Here is an 18,433-nt window from a genome sequence, read left to right on the forward strand (position 1 = left end):
TCATTGATTAAGATGAGGGTCAATTATTTTTCCCTCTAAATTTCAAAGTAAAGTTGCTAAAAGCAGCAAGGAAAATCATGGCTGAATTAGGAGCTTGATGCAATTCCTACACACAAATGATTAAAACGAAAACTGAAACAAATAAAAGCTTTCTGAATTCTGGATATAAATCCAAACCATGCTACTTCTGCCTACTGACAAAACAACCCAACCACAATTTTAAGCAAGCAAACCTCTCTCCCTGTCACTACCAACTACTCACACCAACAGCTGCCATCCCCCTTCTTCTCATGGCCACCAAAACAAAGTTAACTTTTTGCCACCTCATTCAGCCAGCTGATGGTATTTTTTAACAGTATCTTTCCCAACTTTCGGCCAATCCTTCTAAACCATGATGATAAGAACAGAAGTCCCTTTTCCAGTTGGGATACTGAACTTTAGGACTGCTGCTTGCCTTAGCACTAAGTGTTAAACACCAATGTTTGCACCATCAGACTATTTCCCATTAGTCACAGTGCCTGCATCCTCAGAAAGGGCTCAAACCCACCCTGCATGGCCAGAGGATGTGTTCAGAGCAAGTGCCTATGGCTCAGTAGAAGTAAATATATCTTGGACATTAAAGCAATCTACAATAAAGTAAAATATTAAAAATGCATGGCTGTAAAAGCAGCAGTTACAAGTGCCACACCTCTGTGCACCTCAATAGCTGTCATTTGGAAGTGCATTGAATCAGACTCTTCTCAGCTCTTTCTATCTCCAAACACAACACACAATGTAAGTATGCCCCTTATATACCTTGTCTCTTCAGCAAGCACAACTAAATCATTATTATAATCCCATTTATCATACAAATTGCTAAAAACACATTTTATTAAGGGGGAAAGCTGGTCTTGATTGTTCTGTGTCAATTGTTAACAGCAGTCTCAAACAGAAGAGTCCTTCTACTGCCTGTACAGAAGTCTCCTACCAGCCAGTTCCAGCAAACTCCATGGCAGACTTCCAGGCCAGGACAGTCTTGCACAACACATCCTGGGATCTGTACCAGTTGTTTAAAGGTGCTGGGAGCTTTTCTGAACAACAGTAAATTGTTTCCACTTCAAGGAGTTTTCTTAAATAGTAAAAAGAGGGACTAGGTAACGAAGGTCAGGTTGTCAAATCTAACAAAATTATAAGACAGCTGAACAAAAAATGGCAAGATCACATAACACATATGTTACTTAATTTCATATATTTTTCTATCATTTTCTTGTTAATTTTTTTAAACCATATGCAAGTTTGGAAAGCTGTTATGTAGGTTCACCTCATTTTTCTTTACTAAAGTAAATGTGGACACAAGTATATGATAGGACCAAATGGCAAAATGCAGATAGAGAAACTAAGAATAGCTGGATCTGGAACAGTCACTTCACATGCAATTATCTCTGATCTAAACAGCTGCACCAAACATATATTTTTTGTTTGGACACATCTGTAGACATGATGTGTATAATTAATTGTTAGTTCAAAAATGCAATTTCATGATGCATTTGATTATTTAGATATAAAAGTTTTAATTCTCAGAGCTGACTAAAAATAGTGATTTTAATTTATTCCTGCTGCCTACAATTACCCACAACCATGTATTTTTAAATATTTCCAGACTATAAAAATTACTAATTTTTGCCACTTGTGTTTATCTGCATTTAGACTTTGATTTGGATAAATTAAGCTCTCAAGTGTTCCTTGCTTTATGAAACTCTGCATGTTGTACACTTCAACACAAATAAATGACTTCTACCATTAGAGGTTTAAATAATGTAATGTATTTCATGCTCAGCCTGAAGCTGGATTCCAATGAAGTTGCTAATGCACGTAATGATTAAGTGTAACTCAAATACTAACTGTGTTGTTGAAAACATGACAGGCAATAATTTGGTCTATTATATTCTGCCATTTAATTCCCTAGTACAGACATTCTCTGACACGTTATGAAGCAATGATTTACAATTATTCAAGCTGCAAAGGTCAGAAAGTGACATTATAATCATCTACACAGAGATCCCTTCTAATGCACAAAAACTAGGTAATACCACACAAAAATAGTTTTACTAGAGTAGCAACTTTCTGTTTAAGATTTACCAAACTTCACAAGTATAAATAATTAATTTACATTACAGTACGTTAAGGCATCCTTGAAAAGATAATGTTTTTCCTGCTCCTACCAATAAATTTACGAATAAGTCTTTTTTGCTTGCTAAAGGCAATCTTAAGAGCAGCTCTTCACTAAAAGTAGCCTGTATTAATAGTAATCAGTTAAAAAAATCTGTAAATCTAGAAGATTTTTCAGAAACAACAAACAGGAGTGGAGCCTTTTTTTTTTTTATGCAGCTGGTCAAAGCACATCCTTATCTATCAAGAACAAAGATCTATTAGTCACTATGCTCAATATAGGTGAGTAGCTTTGTTAGACATTCTCCAAGCAACCAGTGTCATTAAAATACTGAATGTTATACAAATCTCTGAATGACTCCTAATATTAACAACAGAAGCAGAAGTGAGGTTATTTCCATGCTTGGGAGACTATAACTGTCCCCAAATCTTATTTATTTGAGGCTTTAAGAAATAACTGAATTTAGCAAAATATTTATCAGAACATCCTACGTTATCTCCAGAATTAATTGAGAAAAAGAGTTTCAAAGCAAACAGAGAATTAAGGAGCAGGAAATAAATACAGATTAATACCACCAGCCAACAAAAGACCAAAACAAAGCAAAATACCCCAAACAAGCAAAACAACAAAAACAAATAACAAAAAACCAAAACACCACATCAAAAAACTTCAAGACATAACTACTCCAGCAAAATACAGGGGAAAAAAATCATCTTTTTGACCCCTCTCCAAATTTCTTTCTGTCTGAAAAGGCTTACTTTTGTTCTCAAAACACTTGACTACTATACATTAAATACTATATGTGTAATAAACATAAAAAAGGCATTGCTAAAATTGGCCTTTCAAACTGTAGGAATGTAGCAAAAAATGTTTACGTGCACATTTTAAATATTGAACATTTTCCTAACAATCCAAACCTACCTTATCTTCTTCAATCGATTTTTAAGTGGTCATAAAGGAGAGAGAAAAAAAAAAGAAGGAAGCAGCCACTCTTACTTGAAACATGTAACTACATACCCCAAATTTCTGTTTCTAAAAGCAAAGGTAAGAAAAAGGCAAAGGAATAATAAACATATTTTTAAATCAAACATTGCCTATAAATTCTGTTCAAAATCTCAATTGAAGAACAATGCATTTTTCATATCCTACCTAAGGGATAAAATTTGAAAAGTGCATGATAAGCCTCTCATAGCATTTCAGCAGGCAAATGAAACAAAAATTTTAAATGCTGGGCAACCAAGATTTGTTCGTCTAACCTAGAATATCAGCCAATTTCAGAGTCAGACCTTCAAAAATGAGAGAAAGTCACACAGAAAATAGACATTTCCCCTGAAATAATGGGATATATTTTACAGCCATGGGTATGGAAAAGAAAACAATTAACACACATCTGCGATAAGGCAATGAGTAGCAGACGGTTTATTCCAAATGTTAAAACATTAGCGGTGTCCAATTTCTGTGTCACGTAGTTTCTGCTGTGCAGCTGAAGAAAAACAAACCCTGAACTTCAATTAAAAAAAAATAAAACAACACAGCAAAATTACTGCCTTTTTCAACAACTAGCTGAATTATATATTGTGTACTTTCTAGCATGTAAATATGAGGATCATTTGGAAAACTGAGACGCAGCAAAACCTTCCTAAAACAACACCAAAAATACACTTTTTGCTTTTTTTTTTCTTTTGCCTTTTTTTTTAAGATCAAAATTTTGAAATAATTTGTCTTAAAAAAACGTGGTATTTTGAGACCACACCATGATGATCCACTGACATTTCACCTTTAAAAAGTGCCCAAGCAGATTCAAAAGCTTTTGAAACACAATTTATCCTCACAACTAGCAGAGGGCTTATTACTGAGAATCTAAAAGTCAGAGGATAGAATATTAACTACTGTAGAAAAGAAAACATAGTGCAGGACCTTCTGTTTGTGACAAAATTACAGAGTTAATGTTCCTGAAAGATCACTTCACCTTTTAAAGCATGATTTTTAAAAAGGTAAAATTTATAGCAATTAAAGCTAATGAAGAAATGCAGCATGAGCTGCTTATGTTCAGGAACTAATAGGTCCACTGAGCATTTCTAAGATTATTTAGCCATCAATGATAATGAATTGACATTGTCAGTGGTGTTAATGTACCAATGCTCTATAGTGCCACTAATCCGATAGCCAATCCTAGCAATTTTATCCTTTTTTATGTTGCTACTTTATTTTTTTAACCAACAAGCTACCCAGTCCTTTCAATTAAAAGAGCACAAATACAGCACAGGTTATTAACACTTTTTTCTCCTCTTCCACATATAAGATGGCATATTCATTATATGGACTATGGCTCAAACTGCTCTGGTCATTCCTTCTTCACATCAATTCTTCAGGACTGTTAGCTACAGTGCAAAAATGGCTTTTCCAAATAAATCAGTGCTAGTATATGATTGTTAAAATACATTTTTGGTGCACATTAAGTGAAATGTGATGATTATTTAAACACGGATATAAATCAGATTTTTGCAAGCATGGGGTATTGTGGTGTATGTCTCTTACTGATTGTTTTGCCATATCTAAATAGCACAGCTCCATGTTGTTGATGCAAATTAACAATACACAAAAATGGAAAATAAGTACCTGCCTGGCTACCAGGTATGACATGTCAGCAACACAGAGAAAGCAATCAGCTTAGGAAAGTGACTACCATTTCAATCCAAAGTTTAAATCATTTATACATCTTTTGCTCTCTCTCTTCCATAACTATTGTGAATCCCAGCCGAGAGTTGTGCAATTTCTGAGACAGGTTCTGTCAGACATGTCAATCCTGAAGTGATAGAATGAGTTTTTGAAAAAATGAGGCACTATGCCAAATCCTAATAATTTTCATTCTATTCTTTTTTTGTAAAAGATACTGTATTTGCTGGTTTGATTTTTTTTTTTTTACTTTTCCTCTCACTATTAAATATTTAAAAAAATATTGTGATTTTTCAGTTTAAGTTAAAAGGGAATTGAACAAACAACCAATGTCAAGGACAACTTCTAAGGAAGAGAGTTTAGCCTTTGCCAAACACTTCTGTGGATCTGTAGTTTTTAACTATCTTCCATGCCAAGTTCTTGGCAATTGATACAGCAGAGACAGCAAATAAGATTTTTAAACAATATAAAATACCCTACAACATTCATTTTAACTATGCTTCAAAATAAGGAGTAGCACAAGTTATCCTACTACTGATATATAGTGGACTTAAGAATTAGGCTCATACATTTTTATTTCTTATTTCAAGAAGTCAGCAATTAATTTTCATAAGTGAGTAAACTCATCCAAAGCATCTCACAATGCCACATGCAAAATTATAAGAAAAACAGAGAGATGAATCAGTGAAAATCACTCGGCTGCATCTTCAGCTGAAGATTCACTTGTCCTCTAAAATGTGCAACTCACTTTGTCCTGCAGCAGATTGGTACACTAAGGCTGAAAAACCTCCTCCTGCTGAATATTATCCCCAACATCACACCACACCATGCATGTGTGCACAGCACCATCTAATTGAACCCGTGCTCTTCTACACATTAGCCATAAGACTGCTATAGCAGGTTACATAGGTTTGCGTAAAATGTTTTTATATGATGCATATATTAGTTAATTTCTTCAGCATAATAACATTAAAATATATTTTTAATCAGAACTAGGGTATTAAAATCCAACTTTGAATGTCCTATGATGTACCATATATGCCATGGCATTTTAAAACCTTTTAAACATTTCTGCTAAATTAATTAGTTTTGCATTAAGGAGTCTCAATGCCTCCTATTAAATGCAACACATTTGAAGGACAATTAAACATTATGAACGATCCTTCTAAGGAAGTAACGATTGTTAGAAGAAAAACAAGATTTTTTTGGGTAACAAACAGGAACACAAGAACACATAAAAGACTTCAATTTATTTTAAAAGTCTTATGCCTGAAATATTTTAGATCCGTTTGTTTGAAAAATCTGTCTTCTGTTTTGTTTTCATAAAGAATGAAAACCCTAATGGAGTCCCGAAATCTGTTAATGGTACTAAAATTATAACAGTATAGCAAAAGAAAAAACCCCACACAGTAAAGTCTATATTATATATTTTTTATGTCTTTAAATGGAATTTACAGTTCTCCCTGGCAATGTGAATGAACATCCTATAATTTAGTCAATTTACAGATTACAGGTTCAAATTGACCTTGTAGCCCATAAAATTGCTCATCTTCAGTGCAGGATTAGAAGTGGGAAAAGAATGTCATAACTGTATTTAAGGAATTTACCATAACAATGGAAAGGAGGATATGCATGCATAATTTTAGCCACTCTTGCTCACATCACAGTTTTCAATTCTGAAACAATGCATATTCTGTGCTCTTCTCCTGGTTAACCATGGTGGAGACTGTTTCAATTTACTCACCCACAGACATGACACTTGTATTCCCTCATCCCAAGGTGCCTCTTGACATGGTTTCTGGCATCTCCAAGCTGAGCTGTTGCAAAGTGGCATATCTTGCACTTGAATGGCTTTGATCCTAAGTAAAATTTAGCATAAGATATGAGTTGAATTAGAATAAAATATCACCCATGGTTAAAGAAATAAAAATTCCTGAGAAAAAATAACCTTTTGAAAACCTATCCCACATTTAACCTGTTTGAGACTTTTGCCTAATAAAAAAGTGTCTTGTACATAAATTTATAACTCCCAGGACACAGACAGTATATTCTATACATTACTCATTAAAGTTTCCTCAAGTTCAAGATCACAGAAAATACCCTCTTAACTTTAAATCTGGTCTTTTTCTTGCCATTAAAATCCACAAAATACATTAAAATGAGCAGAAAATACTATAGGTAGATGATGTTTCAAAAAGATGGCAAAAGTTGTTCTATGTCTTTCCCAATGGCCAGATGCTGAAACTCAGGTAATGGTCTTAAAGTGGACTGGTATCAGTTTAAACTGCAAAACATTCTCTTTTTTTTTTTAGCAAATATTTTTAAAGTAAAATAATATTACAAGTCTTCCAACTTTGAATAGATTTCACATTAGCATTGGTATTTCAGATTTGTTCTGTCACACACAGCAAATGATTCATCACCTAGCTATTGTAATGGCATGCAATGTATGAATATACAGTGGATAAAATATTATGCCTTTATGACTGTTTTATGGTCAAGAATTTATGATTATTCTGCAAACCAGAAGTATTGACATTTTGGCTATTATTTATTTCAAGAACAAACTTTAATATTAAATGTCTGCTGCAGACCAAAGAACTCTGAAATTATTTCTCCAAGGAAAAAGTATCAACCTATTTCTTGTACCACATCAGTTCAGCAAAAAGTGAAATTATTTGTCTATCCATTTGTCTATCTTAATTAACAGTGATCATCTCTTAAGATGGAAAAACTGTCTTTTTTACTGCCATAGTTAAATTTGGCACATGTCAGTCCCCAGGTTATTACGCAGCAACATCATTCTAGAAGCACTTTCCCATTTTCTGACCACTAAATCCTTAAATCAATAAATCAAAATCAGAGAATTGCAGTTAAAAGTAAGTACAATATGGTCAAAGAGTCTCCATATTATGTTTAGTATATGTTTTGTGAAGTACTTCTTCCAATACAGTTAAGCATAATATGAAATATGTGATCTTTAATAAATATACATAAAGAGCTCTGATAAGAAAAATGTTGCACTATATCATACTTGATCAATGAACCTTTTTACTTTGCCCTTGAAAATAGAACATCCTCCAAGAATCCACTGGTGAAATTGAGGATCTTAGTAAAAAAATTTAGAGTCTTAAATTTCAATTTAATTCTCAAAAGCTAACGAAAAATGAAGCATTTAATTTTAATCTTCTAACTGAAATAAAAAAGTCAACAGTACTAAGCACAGGCAGACAAGGTTGAATATTTCACAGTTCAATGACAATGAAGCCAGATCTCTTAATACTTCCATTTCTACTGTTGGAAGTAGATGTAAAATATATTTAGCACCTCAATGGTTATATCTAGTCAGCTTTATATGTTTAAATGTCAAAAGCAGGTTCAGACTGCAGCTCACAGCAATCACATTCTATCCATCACACTGAAAAAAAACCCAGTTTATTTAAATGATCCTGATAAAACTGAATTAATCATTAATTTGGTGACATTTCAAATCAACATTGCATTCTACAAAGAGACCAGGACAAATAAAAAATAAAACCTTATCTTTGCATTAAAAGACCACTAAAAGTTGATGCTTTAACTTGTGATCTTTAGCTGGACAATTAACAACAACAAGGTCACAGGTGAAGATGATTTTTTTTTAAACCAAGTGGTGTTTATACTGTTCTTTTTTCTCACAGAATTCTAATACCATGTGGATTCTATCCTATGTTCCCTTAGTTTCTCTCCTACTGATTAAATTGTAAATTTGTTCCTCATTCTGTTTCTGCAGGTGTCCCACAGGGCTTCCATACAAGACCTTTGCTGTTTTCCATTTACATGACTCCTTTGTGAAGAACTCGAGTTCAGACCAATCGTGACTACAGTGTGCTGACAATACAGAAATGTATTATTCTGTTGACTGCTCTCATCCAAAAATCACTGAGGCCTTGAGGGCTTTTGATTTTTTTTTTCTCAGATCCAGAGCAGAATATCTGTTAACATCTCCATTTAAACTCCATGAAAATTCAAGCGCTGGCAGGCTCCAGTCGGTACTTATCACCTGAAACAAAAGCAGCGTATCTCCCTTTCAGGTTGCTGGTGCCAAATTTGTTCCAGTACGTTCTTGGATGGAACAACCCAAAATTTTATACTAAAAATAAAGACACTAGACTGTGATTTAAATTAATGGTAAAAAAAAAAATGTATTTGTCATAAAGCTGTCTGAAGCAATGTAAAACATTTAACCATTTCTTAGCCATATTTATCACCAACTTCAATGCTTCTCTTACGCTGTTTTAAACTGTGATACTACTGGATTCACATTTGGCTTTAAGTTCTCAGAAAAAAAAGAGGAAAATTTCACTGCTTTCACTATATCATCTTTCCAACCAAATTATTCAAAAAAATAGCCAAAAAAATAAAAAAAATCCACCAAACTACTTTACCCACGAGTTATGGCATGGAAAACAAATGTACAATTTCTGATGGTAGCAGGAAACAATAAGGCTCTTAACAATTGGGGGAACACCAAACCAACCAACAACATACAAAAACAAAACAGAACAATAACAACAAAACAAACAAAAACTAACACCACCACACCAAACTGAAAATAAGACTAAATTTAAAGAGTTCAGGTCCGACAGACAAAAACCATTCTACTGTTTCATAAAAAAAGAACTGAGTCCATAATCCTTGCTTTACATTAGGACAATAAAGACCCAAAGCTTTAAGAAAAAATTCACTGTTGCAGCTTTAGGCCTGCCAAAGGCAACATGACCTGCACCTGCAGGCATTGCTGTGCTCCTAGCTCAGGCCCAATACAAAGGGAGCAGAACCACACGAAATGTCATCATCCCATTTCCTCCTAGGATTAGGACATGGGGAGTAATACAGCATATTTGCATTGTGCACAACTGCCACTAACTGAGAAATCTGATGAGAAAAGAAACATAGATGATGCAGTTGCAGGTGATTTTTCCTCAGATGTTGATTGTTAATTAAGTTTATGGGACCTGCATCAATTGCAAACTAAAAAGTCTTCCACCTCTACTACTCCTTTTATTTTTCTTTACACTTCCTCATTTTCACTTGTCAACATTTGATGGATTTACTTGCTAGGTCCTCTACAGCAATGCTTTCCTTTCATTTGCAATGTGAAAATCTCCTACATTATTAAATGGTATTTTGAAACAGTATTTTTCTATTAATGGAAATTATTAATCGTATCTTTATGCAACTTTCCCTTCCCTTCCCTCCACCACCTCAAATCATCACTGATTACTCAATTAGAAAAAAGGAAAGGAGTTGGTGATGGTTACACATACATACACATGTATATAAACCTATTTATGCACATCCAGATGCTAATGAAAGACTTTTTTAAAAGCATATAATCAGAATAATGAATGGGAAAATGTGTGGCTGTGCTTTTATGCACCTGTTGTTACCCTGGGATAGGTCAGAAGCTAGAAATGGTGGACTTTGCCTCACCAATGTTACAGCAGCAAGTCATTACCTTCTGCCACTACTCCCAATCACCTAAACATATTTGTTTGTTATTAAACTGCATCCACTGTGATACAGTTGGGAAGAAAAGGTTCTGTAAGAAGAGAACCACAAACAGGAAAAATACAGATTGGAAGAGAAAGCCTTCTTGCCATTAAGTATTAATAAAAGTCTCCACATTACTATTTATGTGAATAAGCAAAGCATAAGAAAACCATTTCATTTAAAGTTGCAATGAGAAAGAGGACAGATAAAACTCTGTTCTGTAACCCTTCTATACTTCTGCACCAAAAAATGACTTGCAAAATTAAATGTATTCTTTCACTTTGCTTTGCATATTTAGTGCTATCCAAAAGCACAGTAAAAATATACTCCATGATAAGACCTACACACAAGATGGTAAAAAGTACACTAACTTTTACTAAATGTTACAATCAATGATGTAACTTATGTAAGTAGGGTTGCTTTGTCATATATTGATAGTTACCTCACTTTCACATCCACATTAACTTGATTTTAAATGCAATTAATACATATAGTCAAGGAAGACTAATGGACTACATTCTGCACTTAACCTGGTGGACATTTTCAAATGGCACAAGTGACCAGTGCAAACCTATTTTGCATTGTAAACGACTAAATAAATCTTAATGGATTAAGAATGATCAGCTATCAACACACAAGGGAAATTAAGTGCTGAAATGCCTACATTGATTATTTTAAATTATTAGCCTTACTCTGTTCTTGAATTTGTATGCTTTTAGTGAGCTTTAACACATTTACAAGACTTATTGACTATAATTACAAGAGAATTCAAGTAATGGACACATCAATTATAAGCAACATGTCTTGACCAGACAGTTGCATAAAGAATTCTAAAGAGAGCTCCATTAGCATCCTCCCCCTTAGTTTTATTCAGTTTTATCTGCCGTAAGAGGGCATATTAAGGGCTTATACAGCTGTTCTGACCATGTGAACATGAGCATCCCTCTGAAGACTTAACACTGCATTCCAAGTTGGATATTAGCAGAAGCAATACAGATAACTACGCTATTGACAGGACAGAAGTAATGCTGAAAGTATTAAGTATGTGAGTTATTGGTATACATGAATGCAGCAGTTACAGTAAAATACTTTGAAAGGTTTGAAATACAATGTCTCTGTTCCCCAAGATTAATTTTTAGGATTTGTTGTCCAGTCACGCCCTTGCCTTTTCATAAAAAAAACTTACAAAACTATTTTAGGATTATGCCAGGAATTATCATTCTTTTATGCTTCTTTTTGTTACCTTTTTGTTCTCTTCCTTGTAACCATGCACTAAGTTTCAAATACTGCATGAATTTAAACTATAGCTTCCATAATAAGCCATTATTTAAAAGTACAGTAAAATAAACCTTACAGTTTTAATGAAAATATGTTCATTGAAATGTGAATTTATTATTCAAATCCACTCATAAATTCAACCATGGAGACACCACTTGTCTAAGCAGAGCTCAGTGATTTAGAAAAGCTGTCTATTTAAAATAAAGAATGTATGGCAGGTTTATAGAAACATCGCAGTGAATTTTTACATAAATTTAGAACTGCAGCTTATGCATTTTTCTACAGAAATGTTTTTAAATTTTCCACTTAAAATTAAACATAAAAATGAATTTAAAGTGTGATCAGCACAGAAACTAAATCAGATGCTACACCCCTGTGCAACACATCAGCACTGCATACCACCTTCCAAAAAGGCTGACCAATTCCAACCGCTATAACTTATTTCTACCAAAACCTCTTGTTGTTTCTTATTGGTATTTTTTAGGAGTGATGTAATATCAAATATCTATTCTGAAGTATTATGTAATGCTGAAATGCTGAAAGTATCACTTGATTGAAATGAAATAAACAATTTGGATACTAAACAATTGCACAGAAGAGAAAGTTAGAAAGAACAGCTAACTAATCTCTCAAACCACCACTGCTTCATTATATAAGAACCAATGAATGGTTACAATTTAGATTAAAAGGAAGAAAATCTCTCTATATGAAACAAAAAGCAGAAGGGTGGCTGTACTTGAAATGTTCTTACATTTTCTGCCCTTTGATCACTGTATTTTCATACCCTTTTAGATAACTTTGAATTTCATCAGGGGCTTATCAGGCGATAAAAATGCCAGTTCCTAAGAAATATAAAAGGGCTTAACAAGCAGAAAAAGACCAATGGTATAATTCACTGTTTGAAAGAGACCAATTGCAATGACAGTGTTTCCATACCTGTGTGGGTACGGATGTGAGCTAGGAAGGCCATGGAATTGCTACTTCTACACATCTTCCCACAATACTTGCAGACATTGCCTTGGTTCTCTTCCCTCTCCCTGTTTATCTGCTCAGTGTCTTCAACAATGTATTTATTGACTTCCCGCAGCAGCTCTTCATGTTGCTCTTTGATGTGGAGAAACAAGCTCTGCTCGGAATCGAAGGGCTCCGTGCACTTCAAACACTTAAAGGTTGCGCCTCCTTCGGGCAGCTCCTCCACGCTCGCCTGCTCATTTCGCATGTGCCCAGCACTGGCCAAGTGCTGGTGAAGGTTGCTTTCTGTGTAAAATGATTTTCCACAGAGTAAGCAATGAAAATGCTTTTCTTTTGAAGGATGTTTCATGGCTATGTGAACATTTAGTCCGCTCAAACCATCTGCTAGAAAACCACAGTCATCGCAGCGAATACGTGTCGATTCCCCAAGGGAAATTCCTTCTGGCTTCTTCTTTTTCCCACCACTTGTTGAAGTGTCTGCTGTCACTGTGAGCTCACTAGCTTTCACTGCCCCTGACATCTGTCCTTCTGCAGAATGGTCAGTGGCCTCCCCATCTTGATGACTTTTTAACCTCACTATAGAAGAATCAAACTTGCCAGCATTTTGCATTGCCTTTCCTTTATCATCAGCACTGATAACTGTTCCTAAAGCCTCATTACTACTTTCTTGCATGCCCTCAGCTGTTGAGCCATCTGCCTCCCAAACATTGTTATTTATAGTTACTTCAGCTTCACGTTGTGCTTCCATAAGGGCTTCTTCCTCCTCCCCAGTAGGATCCTCTCTGAAACTTCTGTCACCATCTAAACTATGTCTATTTTGTACTGCTTCTCCAGTGTTTCCAGTAAAATTTGATTGCTCTACTGCACTACTTGTTTCTGGAAGACTTAGCATAAGTGGGATATTCTTCTTCAGTGATTTTTTTGTGAGACTGTCTTTGTCTCTACATTCTGTTTCTGGGTTTTCACTATTTTCTTCCAAGTTCTCCACACCTTTTTCTGAATTGCAGTTTGTGTGGCTTGATCTATTTTGATTTTCTGCAGTGCAATAATCATCTGAGTTGAGCAGCTCCTGACCATGCTTACTCTTCTGCACCTCACAAGTACCTGTTTCTTTAACTGATACTTCCTTGACAAGTTCAACAACTTTATCTTTCTGAGGAGTTTGCTGGAATCTTTCACAATAAGGGTTTTCTCCTCCATTTGCAGACTCCTTATCAAGTTCATGTCCTACTGCATTTTGGGAATTGACATCTTTAGAAATTCCTGGAGATGTATTTTTATTTAAGGCAGTACACTCAGTAAAGCTTTTATTTATATGATCACCTTCTGATGCATCATTGGCACACTTTGTTTCATCTAAATTAAATTTTGATTCTCCTGCACTGTGATGGTGCTCCTCTTGAGGCAAAGCAGCGCCTTCATTAGTGGTATTTGCTGCATTTGCTTCCTCCCCAGAAGAAGAACAAACATAAGATTCTCTTCTAATTTTGTGTTTCTCTGTTGCTGCATGCCTTATCATCTCTCTGCGAGTAACAGCATAGTAGTCACAAGCCATGCAGTAGAATTCAAATTGTTTTGTATGTTTTCGCTTCACATGCAGCTCTAAAGAAGCAGCAGAATGAGCAATGAAGCTGCAGTGTACACACTTGTTGTCGTTTGCACCCATGGCTCTCCTCTGGAAGCTTGGGTCACAGTCTTGAGCAACCCTTGCTGGTTCCAGCAACACATGGTGGTTTATATTCAGTGGACTCCTTCCAGGCTGCATATCTGGCAGCTTATTGGCACTTGTGGCTTTTAACTCAGCATCTCCTCGCTCAACTTCCTGATTGTCTAAGACAGAATTTTCCAAATCTGACTGGCCACCATCCTCAACATGTTCAGGCAAGGCAGTCATGGGGCTGTTAATCTTCTTGCTCATGGATTCAAAATTACCTCCTTCAGGGCTAACAATGATCTCTGAGTTCTGTTTTCCACATCCTTCTATTTCAACACGGCTTTTGTGTTTTTTGGTTGCACAGTGACGTTCCATATCTCCTTTGGTGACAGTGTAGTAATTGCAAACCTTACACAAATAGCTGTACTGATGACTGTGCTTTCGCCTGATGTGAACAGTCAAATTCGTAACACTGGAGGCCAAAAGGCCACAATGGGTACATGTCCTAGAAATAGTACCTTTAGACTTCCCTCCTCGGGATGCATCAGCTAAAACCAATTCATTTTCACCAATCCTTTGCTCAAGTAGAACAAATTCCTTATTTCTCGATAAGTCTTCCACAGAAGAGGATGAAACATCTGTAATTTCTTTATCCAACTCTGTACTTCCACTCCCAGCAATGGAAGTATCCACCACTGATTTAATACCGCCAACACCAACGCAAACCTTTACAATACATTCTTCAAAACGTAGTCCAATGTTGTTTTTCCTGGCATTTTCAAGATGCTTGCTTCTTTTGATATGTTTCTCCATTCCTTCCTTACTCAGTGAGTAGAGATTACATGCTTTGCAAAGGAAGTGATACTCTTGTGCATGTCGGAGTTTTATGTGCCTTGTAAGAACTGTGGAAGATCTCGTCTTATAAAAACACTTTTTACATTGAAATTGGGTTTTATTCAGAACAGAATGCTTTAGTTCATTTCTATGATTTATGAAGGAAGAGTCTTGAATTTTTGCTTGCATTGACACTTCCATTTCCTTTGCAAGTCTTTGGCTATTGTTCGATACTGAGTCATTGTAAGGTACCACTTGCAAGGTCTGATCACTGTTACTCAATAGAGTAGCTTGCTGAAATAATGAACCACCGTGTTTCTCATTTTTTTGATGATTTATCAGCTCTTCTTCCAATTGAAAAAAAATAACGCAAGCTGGACATCTGTGGGACATTTTGTGCACTTCACTCATGTGGCTTTGAAGGCTGTCCACATTCAAGCTGGTAAATGAACAGAGCTGACAATTAAAGCTACAACCACCCATCTGGTGTTTACCCTCCTGACAGTGTTGCTTCACATCTTCCCTGACTCCAGAGGAATAGCTACACATCTGACTATGAAACTGGATCCTTTTTGTATGAAGCTCTGCAATATGAGTTTCCAAACTTTCTCGGTCATGAAAAACATGACCACAATCCAGGCAAGTGTGAAGAGCACCATCATCAGCAATAAGTTTAACTTCAGAATCTTTAGCACCTGCAGTGCTAGAAGAAGGGGTATTTGGCTTACATTCAGTAAGATCTTGTATTTCTGCAGCAGTATTGCAATTACTTTCAGCATCTGTTTCTAGTTCTGAATGAGACACAGGGCTTGATTCACTAGGTTTAAGCTGTGTGCTGGAGATAGGCTTTTCATGTGCTCTCTGAGTTTCAGATTTGGGTCTCTTACTATTCCCCAACAATCTGTATCTTCTTCTAACCTGCCTTTTTAATCTAGAGGACCTACTCTGTCCAAATGAAGACCTTAACAGGAAAACATTTCTTTTGTGTTTCAGTTGATCAAATCTCCTTGTCCTGTGTAAACTGTTAAGTAGCTTTTTGGTAGTTGGAAGCGATTCTGTTTTCTGCAAAATATTTTCTGATGGTCCCGGTATTGCTAGTTTTTCAGTTTGAACTTTATCATTTCCTTCTGTACCAGAAGAAAGCGATGTTTCTTCTGTCATAGTATCTGTTTTTTCAGTGGGAGTATTTGAAGATGGTATCATTTCAACAAGTTCGCTGCCATCATTTTGTTTAGATAAGCTTACTTTTGAGCCTTTCAGTGCACTGCAAATACTTAATTCTTTTGCATCAACAGTTCTTGCCCTTAATTTATTGGTCCCAGGTTTTGCCCTGACATTCCTCTCTTTGGTTGCAGTAGATTGTTGGTTTTTAAAGGATTTTTTTGTCAATATCTGTACAAATCCTCCCCGTGCAGCAAGATTTTGGCGTCGAAGGTGAGTCTTGCCAAGGAAATGAGAATTTAGGAGACTCTCTTCAGCACTCTGAAAACCACAAAGATCACAAGAAAATATCTTGGATTTCTCACGATCTCGCTTAACATGCATATGTGACGTTGAACTACACTCACCTATGCAACCACAGTGAGGATGTGTTTGCTCTTTGGATGGTTTAGAGAGGCTTTCTTGTTTATGTTTTTCCTTATCAGAGCAGGAAGGTAAACACTGATCACTCATTTTGCCTTTAGGGTGCTTGTCTATGTTTCCACCTGTACAGACAACACTGGTTTCTTCTGAAGAATATAATTTATCAGAAACAGTAGCTGACACATCTTGTGAATGTTTATTTTCCTTTTGAATTTTCAATATGGCATCATCAGCAGCACATCTGAAATCATATCGTAGGCACGGGATATCTGTATTAAATATGTCACTATCAGGACCACTGGTGACCCCTTCCTCTTTTACAGTTCCAGGTATTGTACCACATGATTCTCCAGCTAAAACTTCTTGCAATTTCCTTCCAGTATCTTTCATGTCTTCTGAAGAACTCAGCTTTCTTTTCCTGGAGACATTTTCAGGTTTCTCTGCTTCAACAACATCCAGCCTGGTTGATTCTGAAAGTGCTGTTTTGTTTGTGCCATTCTCTTTTTCTTTCTTTTCAAGGTCCCTGAACACTTCATCTGATGTAAGCCTTGTTTTCTGTTGAGATGAAGAGTCACATCCAGCATTTTCTTCTGAAGTATTTCTTGGGGATTCTTCTGTCAACTCAACTTGTAAATTCTCATCAACATCATCTCTCTTCTTATTTTCCTCCCCATCCATTCTTAACAGTGATATTACCAATTAAAGATCATTTGGTTTAGCACCTACAAAACAAAAGAGTTACTGTTAGTCTTTTATGCAAACTTAAAGGTTAAAATAATCAAATTTTTAAAACCCCATGCAATATAGAAAATTTAAATCATGGCAGGAAGAAAGACACAATGAAAGATATGAGACAACAGTTTCACCATGGTATCTACAGCACCTTCTAGTTACAGAGCTTCCACTGTAATGACCACCATGTGAGCAAACACTTAGATCCCATAGTTTTTATGTAATCAAGTAATCTTCTACATGCTTTAGACTTGGGCAGACAAACATGACCTTTGTTTCTGGAAGTATATTTGGGACAGAAAACACTAATGGCTTTCAGGGAACTGGTCATAGAATATTTTACTTTTCCTGAACTAGAAAATCAGCTTCCCAAATTTAAACATTCCCAGGTGAAATAATCATGACAGCAACAACAAGCAAAACAAAGCCAGCATAAATGTTAAATATTTTAAGTATGCAGCTTGCTTTTCTTCCTCTGCTTAGATTACCTGCTAAAGAGAAAGAGGGAAAACACAAATAGAACCATGTTCTAAAAGAATATGCTGCAAGTATAGTTTCCCATCATTCCTAAAATATCCTCTAAAACATTGTTTCCTAATTGGGGAGGAGGGAGGAGAAACAGAAAGTCATGAAATAAAAATGCAGAGAAGGGCAGCACCTTTGAGATCCAGCACAAACTTTAACCATTCAAATCCAGTTACCAGAAGCTTTTGCTCAACTGCCCAGTGTGACCCTTTTGCTCCCAAGAAGATGCCGCCACTAGAAAACTGATGCTACCAACACAGTTTATAAGAGGGATGGGGATGGGAAATCAAATCTTGACATTTATTACCTTTTCATTTTGATATGAAGCAACTGAGAATTGAAAATGCATTTCATTTTAACAGATGATTAAATACTAAATGTTTATCTATGTGCTTTACACTATGATTTAAACATCAATTTGCTGCAGATCCAAGTATTCAGTTTTTTGTTCAGTTACCCATTGAATGAGGCTATGACCACAATTGTAAGTACTT

The 18,433-nt window shown here is 35.6% G+C and overlaps 1 protein-coding gene across 2 annotated transcripts in view; it reads right to left on the reverse strand.

The window, feature by feature from the left end:
* The window catches only part of ZNF407 (zinc finger protein 407), a 334,044-nt gene that overhangs the window by 290,498 nt on the left and 25,113 nt on the right, over positions 1 to 18,433 (reverse strand). For both annotated transcript variants that reach the window (XM_063165163.1, XM_063165169.1), the window contains exons 2-3: positions 12,575 to 17,404; positions 6,570 to 6,684 (exon numbers count right to left, since the gene is read on the reverse strand). In XM_063165163.1, coding sequence (XP_063021233.1) covers positions 6,570 to 6,684; positions 12,575 to 17,360 — 4,901 coding nt within the window. In that variant the 5' untranslated portion in view covers positions 17,361 to 17,404. The remainder of the gene's footprint in view (positions 1 to 6,569; positions 6,685 to 12,574; positions 17,405 to 18,433) is intronic.

Source organism: Melospiza melodia, chromosome 1 (genome assembly GCF_035770615.1).
Source record: "Melospiza melodia melodia isolate bMelMel2 chromosome 1, bMelMel2.pri, whole genome shotgun sequence".
Classification (NCBI taxonomy): Eukaryota; Metazoa; Chordata; class Aves; order Passeriformes; family Passerellidae; genus Melospiza; species Melospiza melodia.